Source organism: Mytilus trossulus, chromosome 11 (assembly GCF_036588685.1).
Source record: "Mytilus trossulus isolate FHL-02 chromosome 11, PNRI_Mtr1.1.1.hap1, whole genome shotgun sequence".
In the NCBI taxonomy this organism is placed as follows: domain Eukaryota; kingdom Metazoa; phylum Mollusca; class Bivalvia; order Mytilida; family Mytilidae; genus Mytilus; species Mytilus trossulus.
This window is the reverse complement of record NC_086383.1, coordinates 50,906,108-50,920,061: the sequence shown is the minus strand read 5'-3', so window position 1 is coordinate 50,920,061 and position 13,954 is coordinate 50,906,108. Positions and strand designations below refer to the sequence as shown.

At 29.7% G+C, this 13,954-nt stretch overlaps 1 protein-coding gene across 8 annotated transcripts in view; it reads left to right on the top strand.

Moving 5' to 3' along the window:
* Positions 1-13,954, top strand: part of LOC134691291 (ATP-dependent 6-phosphofructokinase-like) — a 60,844-nt gene that overhangs the window by 39,345 nt on the left and 7,545 nt on the right. For 7 of the 8 annotated variants that reach the window (XM_063551744.1, XM_063551737.1, XM_063551743.1 and 4 more), the window contains 7 exons: positions 2,232-2,302; positions 4,221-4,311; positions 7,406-7,558; positions 10,955-11,119; positions 11,696-11,760; positions 12,607-12,821; positions 13,531-13,636. In XM_063551744.1, the coding sequence (XP_063407814.1) occupies positions 2,232-2,302; positions 4,221-4,311; positions 7,406-7,558; positions 10,955-11,119; positions 11,696-11,760; positions 12,607-12,821; positions 13,531-13,636 (866 nt within the window). Of the gene's footprint in view, positions 1-365; positions 387-2,231; positions 2,303-4,220; positions 4,312-7,405; positions 7,559-10,954; positions 11,120-11,695; positions 11,761-12,606; positions 12,822-13,530; positions 13,637-13,954 lie in introns of all 8 variants that reach the window. The other variant, XM_063551739.1, reaches the window with a different exon arrangement.

Genomic DNA, 13,954 nt, shown 5'->3' with positions numbered 1-13,954 from the left:
CAAGAAAGAGCTGATAACAAAAAATATACAAAATTTGTGACATGAATTACCATGTAATCAGAAGGCATATTTTTGAAGAATTATTGCATAATTATAGAGATCCTTAGTAAAAAATTGAAAAATGTTTAAATTGGATTATGTTCAAATCTGTTATATGTTATTTTAAAACCTTATGTTTTAGGACTAAAAGGGAAATAACGAGATATTTCACAATTATTTGTTGTCTCCCTTTGTTTATTATTTGTAGATCTCTATAATTCTATGCAATGGCACAGCTATATGTAGTTTGCTAGTGTCCATTACTTTAGATTGGATTATATTATGGTGCATGTGCAAGTAATTTTGTTTGTTGAATTTTTTATTAGATTTTAAGGGCAGTAGAACCGGTAAGACTTTTCATAACTTCAATCTTCGGCTTTTTAGCGCTTACATTTTTCACACAATTTTCTTGGTTTAGAGTGTACAATAAAGAATGGCAATACGACTTCCATACTAATGTAATTGTAAATTTCTACACAAGTTTTTCCAAGAATTTGTGTAAGGATAAGTTCAAATAGACCACTTTCAAGTTCATCCGTCACTGCATGGAAAAAACTCGTCAATTATGCGCGCCTTTGTGACGTCATTTATTTTACCAGATAGAGGGGGTCGCCTGTATCCCTGCACTATTAATGTTCATCAAGCGTCTTAGTGATCGTCATTGTGCAGGATAAACTAGAAATAATAGGTACTTAATCACAATTTCCTAATGACAGCAGTGCTAATTGTCAATTATGAGAATTCAATTTGCCGCAAAATTCATACAATATAGATCTATACTTTTCCAACCACTCTCTCATCATTGGAACGGAAGTGATGACGCACCTAAACGCACGAATGATGTTCACTAAAACCAGAGTTTTTGATGGAAATGCATTGAACTCGAAAGTTGTCTATTAAATCAAATCAAATCAAATTAAAGTTTTATTTATAGTCGATACATAGTAAACAAAGTAACACATTAGCTCTAGTGAGCTTTTAAAAACAACATTATAATAAATTACACATGGAATATAGAATTTTGAATTTAATATTCTTCATAGAGAATGTAAGTTTTAATAGGGTTTGTTATTTTTGTTGGATATCATTTATGAATATGAATAATTGGCCAAATCAAGTTAATAAAATCAAATAAATTCAAATAATCTAGCTACTTGAGCTTTATATCTCTTGTTAAGTTTTGGCAAGTTGACAACTTTCAACTGCTGCAATTCTTCAGAAAAGTCAAATTTATAATATTCAATTTGTAAGACTTCATACTTATTATTTTGATCCAGACTAATATTTTATTAGATATTTTTCTAATTCCACTTTATAGCTGTTGTGCTAATGCAATAATGCATGGATAAATGCCTATCTTGCTTATATTGATATAAAATGTAGTATATATTTCAAGGGAAAGAACTTCCTTTCATATAATTAACAACAGACATGAGTATCCCATTAGTAAAAGAAAAATCTGTATTATTGGGTGTTTTGTGAAAAACTGCTTTGACAAAATTGACAACCTTTCTTTCTCAAAACATGAACATCTTGGAAGAGTCCAGTATTCAAGGTGTTTTAGTTTAAATCATGGGAACTTTTCTCTACTCTTATATATGCTTTTTAAATAGTTTGCCTTTTCAATTTCCATATTAAATATATTGAAAAGGCATTTGCAATATATATGGTATATTTTTGACAGGGATATAATACTTTGGTTCGTTATTAATTGGAGAGTGAAATAATAAGTGACACAAAAGGTGTTTCTTGTAGTTCAAAATTTTCTCTTTGTAATTTCGAGATAAGATTCAAAGTTATTAATGAATAAATGATTCAAAACAATAAGGTTCACAACTCAACTGGAATAGATATAATAGATAGAAAATAGAAATCAATTTTTTGTGATGAAGCTGTATTGATTAGTTCAATCCAAGTCAATTACGATTGGAGTGAACACACAGAGTTTTGAATTCACAACCTCAGAGTTGACAGGATATGGAATTTTGTAGATGAAGTTGATGAACTATTTAGTCCGTGCAGTAGTAAAGTCATTGTATCTAAAATTAATTGAGGTCCTGTATACATTTGTATTCGAAAAAGTCAGTGAATTACAAAAGTTATACATTCTACATCTTTTAAAATTGTGATGCTACCAATTGACCAAGATATATAAGATGTATGAAATGATCTGGACTTATTATTATTTCTAGGTAAAACCGATTGGTTGGACAGATGTACATGGATGGACTTGTCAAGGTGGATCACTGTTAGGAACCAAAAAGTGAGTAAACGCCTGATAACTTAGGTAAAATATATTTAATTAGCTTTTACAACAAAGACTTATCAGTTTCAACTTTGCAGAAGTAATGATGTGGCAGTCATCATTTTTCTCAAGTTAAAGATCAGTGATCAGTTCTTATGAATAAGTTAAAAATTTTTAAAGGATTTGTGCCTCAAACAAACCTTTTTTTGCAGCCTTTTATTTTAGCAAACTTTCATTTTTGTTATCTTTTTGAAATTTAGGCCTTTAATAGTCAATTATTAAATTTATTATCTAATGTTAACCCTTTCCTCAATGGAAATATTTTTTTTGCATACTAGATTCGCATAGGATTTTTCAATAAAATGCAGAAAATATGCTTTAAATAATAAAAAGGCATTGCAAAAAATAGATTTTTATGCCCCACCTACGATAGTAGAGGGGCATTATGTTTTCTGGTCTGTGCCTCCGTTCGTCCGTCTGTGCGTCCGTTCGTCCCGCTTCAGGTTAAAGTTTTTGGTCGAGGTAGTTTTTGATGAAGTTGAAGTCCAATCAATTTGAAACTTAGTACACATGTTCCCCATGATATGATTTTTCCAATTTTAATTCCAAATTAAAGTTCTGACCCCAATTTTCACGGTCCACTGAACACAGAAAATGATAGTGCGAGTGGGGCATCCTTGTACTGTGGACACATTCTTGTTCATCAAATAAATTCAAGTCAGATATTCTTGTGAACATCCTTTTCATATTGGATACAAATTTGATTAAGGCCACGGATTTTTAATTTGTTGGTTTACGGATTTTTCTCATAAAAAAGTCCGGGTCGGTCGGTCGGAAAAAAAAAGAAAAAAAAATATCTTTCAAAACAGAAAAATATGCAAAATAAATATATATTTCACCTCACTTAACAAAATGTTTGTCTTATTTGCTGTTTTGTCATCATTTCTTACCATTTCGTTAGATGAAATAATATTGATCAGTGATCATGACATCGCATGGCATCGTTTAATAACTTCCTGTAAAAAAAGGTGGGTTGCACGGACAAAGACGAAATAAAATCGTCATTTCACAAACAAGTAAACATATTCCCGTAGCTCTCAATCAATTCCAGAAAACTTGGTAAATAATGATCTTCAGATACAAAAAATGATAAAGAAAAAAAATGTAAAAACGTCGTACAAAAATAAGTTTCAACACACGTGTCGAAAAACGTAATAGATTGTCCACTGGAAAAACGACACTATCGGGTTAATCAGTTGTCATGCAATCCGGTTTTTATCCCAATGACTGATAATATGAAACAAGAAAATTTCAAATGATTTGTTAATATTAAGTACTTTAATTGATGTATTCCACCTGTCAACATTTGGACAAGTCTATTTCTCTGAGATGATGCATCTTACGGACTGATGACAAATAAGGGAAACAAACTTATTTTGTAATAGGTTTTCAACACAGGTTTCGTTCCGCAAAATTATTTGCGCATAAGACATTTCAAGGTCAGTTATAATTGATTTGTCTATTTTTAGAAACGTAAATTGGAAGTTTTATTTTTCACAACAGAAAGTGTTATCAACTTTGTTAATGATTAATGCATTTCATTTTATAAAAAAGACAATTTTAATTATTTTTCAGGGACACTGCATTGATAAGGGTCGGCGGAAATAAAAAAGCATGAAAAGTCAATTTTATTTTTATTCTGAAAATCGGCAAAATCGGGTTGGCGGATCCGTAAACCAACAAATAAAAAAAACGTGGCCTAAGTCTGATGCAGACATTTTGTTGTCTTAGCGTTTCAACTAAGGTATTACACAGTCGTCAAAAGGCGTCATTATGGAGTAAATGGGGTGGCATCAAAAGGCGTCATTATGGAGGAAAGGGTTAATTAAAATGAAACTAATTTTATAAAAATATTGATATCTGTTCTTCTTCTTAGATGTACTGCTGCAAGATATGGATTAGACAAAGTTGCCGAAAAATTAAAGGAACATGATATCAGTGGTCTTCTTATCATTGGAGGATTTGAGGTGAGATTAACCAACATACAGTGCTGAATATTTCATGGAGTGGTTTTTAGCTCACCGTTCCGAAAGGAACGGTGAGCTTTAGCCATCACTTGGTGTCCGTTGTTGTCATCATTGTCCGTCTGGTGTAAACTATTTCAAACATCTTCTCCTCTGAATCTACTGAACCAATTCCAGCCAAACTTAAGCTGAATGATCTTTAGGATATCAAGAATAAAGTTTGTGTTTTATTTTCTGTTTCGTCAAAAAACACGGCCACCATGGCTAAAAATAGAACATAGGGGTAAAATGCAGTTTTTGGCTTATATTTCAAAAACCAAAGCAGTTAGAGCAAATCTGACATGGGGTGAAAGTGTTCATAAGGTAAAGATCTATCAGCCCTGAAATTTTCAGATGAATCTTATAACCCATTGTTGTGTTACTGCCACTTAATTGGTAATTTTAAGGAAATTTTGCAGAGTTGGTTATTATCTTGAATAGTATTAATGATAAAGATAAACTGTAAACAGCAAATATGTTCAGCAAAGTAAGGCCAGGATTTTTTAATTTGTTGGTTTACGGATCCGCCGACCCAATTTTGCTGATTTCCAAAATAAAAATAAAATCGAAATTTCAGGCTTTTTTTTATTCTCGCCGACCCTAACAAATTGCATTATTCCTGAAAAATAATTAAAATATCCTTTTTTATGAAATGAAATGCATTAATCACTAACAGAAGTGATTACACTTTCTGTTGTGAAAAATTAAACTTTCAGTTTACGTTTCTAAAAATAGACAAATCAATTATTAATGACCTTGAAATGTCGTTTGCGCAAATAATTTTGCGGAACGAAACCTGTGTTTAAAACCAATTACACTATAAGTTCGTTTCCCTTATTTGTCACCAGTCCGTAAGATGCATGTTCTCATATAAATAGACTTGTCCAAATGTGGACAGGTGGAAGTTCAAGACATCAAGTTAAAATACTGAATGTAAACAATTCATTTGATATTTTCTTGTTTTATAGATAATAAAAAAATATTGTCCATTTGAATAAAAAACGGGAATGCATGACAACAGATTGGAATCAATTATTTTACCTGATATTCTCGTTTTTCCAGTGGACGAGTCTATTACGTTTTTGACACGTGTGTTGAAACTTATTTTCGTACGACGTTTTTACTTTTTTTTTCTTTATCAGTTTTCGTGCTTATTATTGTTCACCAAGTTTTGATTAAAAGCTAAGTCAAATAACTGACGTCAATCTGTTTTTCTTGTTTGTAAAATGACGATTTAATTTCTTCTTTGTCAGTGTACCCTCCCCCAACCCCCCCCCCCCCCCCTTTTTTTACGGGAAATTATTAGACATTGTCATGCAATGTTTACAGCTGAGCAATAATATTTCATCAAACTAAAATTTAAGAACGATGAAAAAATAGTATGACAAACATATTATTAGAAAGGTGAAATATATTTTTATTTTGCATATCAGTTTTCTGTCTTGAAAGATCTTAAATTTTTTTCTTTTTCTTTTTCCGACCGACCGACCCGACTTTTTCATGGAGAAAATCCGTAAACCAACAAATTAAAAAACCGTGGCCTAAGATCTACAAATAAGTTTGTATGACCAAAATTGTCAATTGACCCCTAAAAGAGTTCTTGTCCTTTAAGGACAATTTTACACAATTTGTTTATCATGTTTTCTAACTTTGCAGTTTTTGGTTAATATCTTGAATAGCATTAATGATAAATATAAGTTGTAAATATATTCAGCATAGTAAGATCTACAAATAAGTTTATATGACCAAAATTGTCAATTGACCCCTAAAAGAGTTATTGCCCTTTTAGGACAATTTTACACAATTTGTTTATCATGTTTTCTAACTCTAAACAATCTTTTCCTCTAAAACTACTGAACCAATTCCAAAAACTGCATTTTCAAACACTAATCAATAAACAGTAAACCAAAAAAAAAACCTACGAAGAAATTTGACACTTAAACTCTTAAACGAAAGATAAATTAATAAACAGTTTATTGCACTAAATTATGAACTATTCTAAGTCAGAATTTAAAAAATAATAAGGTTTGCATATACATCTGGCCATGAATGTAGATGAAAATTATTCAACTAAATATTAATTAGTTCATTGGTTGAATGGGTGGGTCTGAAATATGCTTGTGACAATAGACAACTTGGCTGTCTTTATTTAGTCTCCTCTGGGTGTTTTTTTTTTATGAGACAGCACTAAAAATTTACCCAAGTAACCATCATATTTCTTGTCAAATTTTAACTACATCCCATCAAAAAAAGTTGTTGAAATCCTTGTTATTTCTTGTAAGCTGTTGACAGGGAAAAAAATTCACTTTACCAAATGTATGAAAATTTAAAGATTACTTATTTTTTTTGGCTTTAATAGGACTCAGAAATTTGATAACTTACAAGTATACATAAAAATGCCTTCTTAATTTCTTACTCTTTTATACAAGTCTTTCATTACCTATCTTTCAATTTGATAAATTAAATACTATATAATTGTTTAAATAAACCAATTTTTCAAGACGTTTCGGCCAATGGCCTTCTTCAGTTCTTTATTTTTCCTCTCAACTACATGGCTGACATTACATTCAATCATTGATAAGATGTTATAGCTAATTGTCCTTGGAAACGTCATGACGTCATAATACATGGTATTATGACGTCAAAGTATTATGACGTCATGACGTTTCCAAGGACAATTAGCTATAACATCTTATCAATGATTGAATGTAATGTCAGCCATGTAGTTGAGAGGAAAAATAAAGAACTGAAGAAGGCCATTGGCCGAAACGTCTTGAAAAATTGGTTTATTTAAACAATTATATAAAGTATGTTCCCTATTGGAATTTTGAAAACAAGGAAATTAAATACTGTAAATTCAGAAATTATAGCATGCATTTTTTATTGTGATTTTGTCATTTTAGCCTTAAATGCCATTTTATTTTTTAAGAATTTGCGAAAAATCCTGTTCATATAAAATATTTCAAAATGCGAGTTTAAATTATTGTGTTTACAAACTCTGCTGCATTTTTCGCAATAATTTCTGAATTTACTGTATACAGTCTGATAATTTTTACAGGCCTACCACAGTGCCCTTCAGATGGCAGAGGCTAGATCAAAGTATGATGCTTTCTGTATACCAATGGTGGTTATTCCTTGTACTATCAGCAACAATGTACCAGGGACAGATTTCAGTCTGGGGGCCGATACAGCATTAAATGAAATAGCAGATGTAAGTATTAAAATGCTGAGGATAGACTACAGTTAGGGAAGGGGGGTGGGGTCTGAGGCCTGCTACAGTATTAAATGAAATACTGTGAATTCATTTATTTTCGTGGATACCAACTTTCGTGGTTTGAGGAAAACTTGCATATTCGTGAATATTTAATTTTGTGATTGTGGAAAAGCCTGTATTCATTCCTTTAGAAAATGTATTATTCTTTGAACATCTGAATTCGTGCTTCTCTCGTACCCACGAAATTCACAAAAATTTGTATCCAACAAATATTAATGAATCCACGGTAGCTATTTTAATTAACTAATTTATAAGGGACATTCGTCAGAATATATAAAAGAAAAAAAAAGCAGACAATAGTATTAAACAGCATATATTGAGTACAGTCTTCATTTTTTGGGTCAATATAGCATGTTATCTGACAATTGTAGCAGACATGGAAGTCTATGGGCTATTGAATATTTAATCATAAAGCTGATGTCTTGAAAACATGGAAATTGTAGTGCTGCAGTTATTTCTGCTTATTTGATGACCTTGTAAAATGAATGAAAATATCCCTTAACACAAAGGGTTTGTTAAAAGCAATAATATTGATGAGACAAATGAGCTTTTCCCTGATACACAAAGAAAATTTTTGGGCATTGAAATTGTATTTTTTAAGTTAACAGAAAAGGAGATTTCAGTCAGCATGCAAAATAGAGTCACATGAATAATTGGTTTGATTAGAAAGTATCATCTGACCAAACTCGGTTTCTTCTCATACTTGAACCTTACATTTTGACAGGTGCTTCTTTATTTTGAACTTGTAGATCTGTGATAGATTATTTTGATTTTCTAGATCTGTGATTATTTTGATTTTCTAGATTTGTGATAGATTATTATTATCTAGATCTGTGATAAATTATTATTATCTAGATTTGTGATAGATTATTTTGATTTTCTAGATCTGCGATAGATTATTTTGATTTTCTAGATCTGTGATAGATTATTTTGATTTTCTAGATCTGTGATAGATTATTATGATTTTCTAGATCTGTGATAGAATATTTTGATTTTCTAGATCTGTGATAGATTATTTTGATTTTCTAGATCTGTGATAGATTATTATGATTTTCTAGATCTGTGATAGATTATTATGATTTTCTAGATCTGTGATAGATTATTTTGATTTTCTAGATCTGTGATAGATTATTATGATTTTCTAGATCTGTGATAGATTATTTTGATTTTCTAGATCTGTGATAGATTATTTTGATTTTCTAGATCTGTGATAGATTATTATGATTTTCTAGATCTGTGATAGATTATTATGATTTTCTAGATCTGTGATAGATTATTTTGATTTTCTAGATCTGTGATTATTTTGATTTTCTAGATCTGTGATTATTTTGATTTTCTAGATCTGTGATAGATTATTATGATTTTCTAGATCTGTGATAGATTATTTTGATTTTCTAGATCTGTGATAGATTATTTTGATTTTCTAGATCTGTGATAGATTATTATGATTTTCTAGATCTGTGATTATTTTGATTTTCTAGATCTGTGATTATTTTGATTTTCTAGATCTGTGATAGATTATTTTGATTTTCTAGATCTGTGATTATTTTGATTTTCTAGATCTGTGATTATTTTGATTTTCTAGATCTGTGATAGATTATTATGATTTTCTAGATTTGTGATAGATTATTATGATTTTCTAGATCTGTGATAGATTATTTTGATTTTCTAGATCTGTGATTATTTTGATTTTCTAGATCTGTGATTATTTTGATTTTCTAGATTTGTGATAGATTATTATGATTTTCTAGATCTGTGATAGATTATTATGATTTTCTAGATTTGTGATAGATTATTATGATTTTCTAGATCTGTGATAGATTATTATGATTTTCTAGATCTGTGATAGATTATGATTTTCTAGATCTGTGATAGATTATGATTTTCTAGATCTGTGATAGATTATTATGATTTTCTAGATTTGTGATAGATTATTATGATTTTCTAGATCTGTGATAGATTATTATGATTTTCTAGATCTGTGATAGATTATTTTGATTTTCTAGATCTGTGATAGATTATTTTGATTTTCTAGATCTGTGATAGATTATTTTGATTTTCTAGATCTGTGATAGATTATTATGATTTTCTAGATTTGTGATAGATTATTATGATATCTAGATCTGTGATAGATTATTTTGATTTTTTAGATTTGTGATAGATTATTTTGATTTTCTAGATCTGTGATAGATTATTTTGATTTTCTAGATTTGTGATAGATTATTATGATTTTCTAGATGTGTGATTGATTATTATGATTTTCTAGATCTGTGATAGATTAATATGATTTTCTAGATCTGTGATAGATTATTTTGATTTTCTAGATCTGTGATAGATTATTATGATTTTCTAGATCTGTGATAGATTAATATGATTTTCTAGATCTGTGATAGATTATTATGATTTTCTAAATCTGTGATAGATTATTATGATTTTCTAGATCTGTGATAGATTATTTTGATTTTCTAGATCTGTGATAGATTATTTTGATTTTCTAGATCTGTGATAGATTATTATGATTTTCTAGATCTGTGATTATTTTGATTATCTAGATCTGTGATAGATTATTTTGATTTTCTAGATCTGTGATAGATTATTATGATTTTCTAGATCTGTGATAGATTATTATGATTTTCTAGATCTGTGATAGATTATTATGATTTTCTAAATCTGTGATAGATTATTATGATTTTCTAGATCTGTGATAGATTATTATGATTTTCTAGATCTGTGATGGATTATTATGATTTTCTAAATCTGTGATAGATTATTATGATTTTCTAGATCTGTGATGGATTATTATGATTTTCTAGATCTGTGATAGATTATTTTGATTTTCTAGATCTGTGATAGATTATTATGATTTTCTAGATCTGTGATAGATTATTTTGATTTTCTAAATCTGTGATAGATTATTATGATTTTCTAGATCTGTGATAGATTATTATGATTTTCTAGATCTGTGATAGATTATTTTGATTATCTAGATCTGTGGTAGATTTTTTTGATTTTCTAGATCTGTGATAGATTATTTTGATTTTCTAGATCTGTGATAGATTATTATGATTTTCTAGATTTGTGATAGATTATTATGATTTTCTAGATCTGTGATTATTTTGATTTTCTAAATCTGTGATAGATTATTATGATTTTCTAAATCTGTGATAGATTATTATGATTTTCTAGATTTGTGATAGATTATTTTGATTTTCTAGATCTGTGATAGATTATTTTGGTTTTCTAGATCTGTGGAAGATTATTTTGATTTTTTTTAGATCTGTGATAAATTATTTTGATTTTCTAGATCTGTGATAGATTATTTTGATTTTCTAGATCTGTGATAGAATTAAACAGTCAGCTACTGGAACAAAAAGACGAGTGTTTATTGTGGAGGTGATGGGTGGATATTGTGGTTACCTAGCAACAATGGCTGGTCTAGCAGGAGGAGCTGATGCAGCCTATATATACGAAGATCCATTTAATATAACTAATCTAAGGGTAAATATTTTACTGCCTACCACACAAAATCTTCTATCAACCAGCAAAAATTATCATACATTCACACTGGCAAAACAGATGAAGAGAGAATAATAGAAAGTAACTCTATCAGCACACAAGATCTTCTCTACGAGCTTGTAAAAAACAAATTCCCAAATTATGTAACACAATGTCTGTATTTTCATGTCAATACCAAAATTGGAGATTTTTATAAATTGCTATATATGGTATTGGTTTTCCCATTGTGGAGTGTAAACAGCCTTCAGCTTTCAGCTGGAAATCCAATACCGTATAGTCACCTATAAAAGTCTCCAACATGACAAAGTGTGGAAAAAGGAGGGAAAACAGAAGGCCTGATTCATGATAAGATAACGATTGGGGAAAAAAAGGGCCAACAGCAAGGAACATCAACTACGGGATGACAGGCGCTTGACTTTTTGGAAGCAACATACAACTAAACAAAGAAAAAACTATACAAAGAAAAACCTCTTGAGTAATTGAATATTGTAGATCTATATAATTTAGATCCACAATTAGGTTATTAACTTTAATCCAACTTTTTTTCTTTTTAAACAGGATGATGTCATCCATTTGAAAAATAAAATTATTCAACTTGGTGTACAAAGAGGATTAATTTTAAGGTTAGTTTTATATATATTTCTAAACCTGATTTTGAAAATATATCATAAATTTCATTTTAAGGGTGTGGCTTAGTGGGTGTAGTGCTTCGAACAATGTTTTACAGTATAGAAAAAAAAAGGAAATGTAAAATATGATTAAAACAAGATGTTGAGTACATGTCAATCAGACAGCTACAAAATGACATAAATAATCAAGACAAATGACCTTGGGTAGAAAATTTTTGTCAAGTTTTTCTTTGAGCTTATGAAAGAGAATGATTATATATTAAGTCTGAGACTTGTAAATGTTGAGCTGTATTTTGTTAGCAGTTTTTACATCAGGCCTTAAAGGCTTAAAACTTTGCTCAGTGCTCGGAGCACACAAATCATGCTCGAAACATGAAATCCAGCAATTTGATTGGTTGATTTTCGAGTCTGAGTACGAAAATCATGCTCGAAAGTTTTATGACCGTGAGGCCAGCTGTGCAGCCACTCTCGGTTTGCTGATAGTTAAAATATTTTACAACACATTTTGTACAAAGAAAAAAAATACTTCTGTTGGCTTCCATATGAAGGAATGTTTTTATATATTTGGTCTGGGGATTTTAGATATTAAGTTATAGGGTGTAAGCAAGTTTTACAATTCTGTGCAACCACTTCCTGTTTGCCGATAACAAACACAATATTTTTATTTTATTATTTTCAGAAATGAAAACGCAAACACAATATTTTCATCATTTTTAATAAAAAAAACAACAACTCAAAACACAGTATTTTCATTATTATCAGAAATGAAAACACAAATGCAATATTTTTATTATTTTTCAGAAATGAAAACTCAAACACAATATTTTCATTAAATTTCAGAAATGAAAACGCAAATGCCAACTACACAACAGATTTTATCCATCAGATGTTTTCTGAGGAGGGTAAAGGATCGTTTACTTGTCGTAAGAATGTTTTGGGACATATGCAACAAGGTGGCGTACCATCCCCATTCGATAGAAACTATGGAACAAAGATGGCTTCCAAGGCAGTAGATTATATGATCACTAAAGTGGAAGAAAATACTACAGAAGATGGTTTGTTTAATGCATTGATATTTATGTTTTTGTAATCTTGTCTGGGTATTCATGGCTTTGAACCATGTATTTTCTTTGGTATTTGTATTGCTACTATATTATTATGGATTCATTTTATTTTCTTAGTACTGTTTTTCTGAGGATGGTGCATTAAGTGTTACCCTTGTCTTTCTGTACATCTATCCATCTGTAGGTTTGTATGTACGTCCTGAAATTGGTTTCCATTCTCTTAACTTTAGTTTGCCTCAAGCAAATGTTATGAAACTAATACATAATGCTTTAAACAAGAAAACATAGATCAAGTTTTATTTTGGTTGGCATCAATTTTACTTTTCTAGATTTAAAGTTATGACCTTTTACAAATGGAAACATTGCAGAATGTTTTGTTTGAGTTCTCTAACTTAAGTAAGCCTAAACCAAATGTTATAAAATTTATACACAGTGCTCATACTACAAAACTCTTTTTTTAATTTGAGTGGCGACACTTATACATCTTGAATTATATCCCTTTATAACCTTACATGCAAGTTGGGCATCATATGTGACCCTTAGACACATTCTCCATTTAGTTTTAGTAGTTTACCCATAATCATAATAATGATTAAAGATTTTGAATAATGATTTAAAATTTAGATAAAGAAAAATGTAATTTCAGGATAAGAATAAAGAGAATATGAATTAAATTTGTCATTTTGACAATCTCTTGTAGGAAAAATAAAATCCTGTACAAAAGATTCTGCAGTACTTTTGGGTATGTGTAGAAGACAACTGCTATTTACACCATTAGAAGAACTCAGAGAAATCACAGATTTTGAGTAAGTAACATATATTAAAACTGCACATTAAATCAGTCTCTCAGAACGTGATTTTTTACTTTACCAAATTGTAATATTCAATGACATAGACAACCCTTAGATATGAACTTAAAACTTTGAATTGTAGGAATTTGACTTGTTTAAAATTTATTTTATTTATAATTTTTTCTTTGGTTGTTGTTCATCTGTACATGTATCTATGTATGAACAGTAGAAATGTGAAATGCACGAAAATATAACTACTTATTTCTAGAATTTTCAACATAAACTCAAATTGTTTGTTAAGCTTCAGAAGCTGTTGAGATAAATACTGTAAAT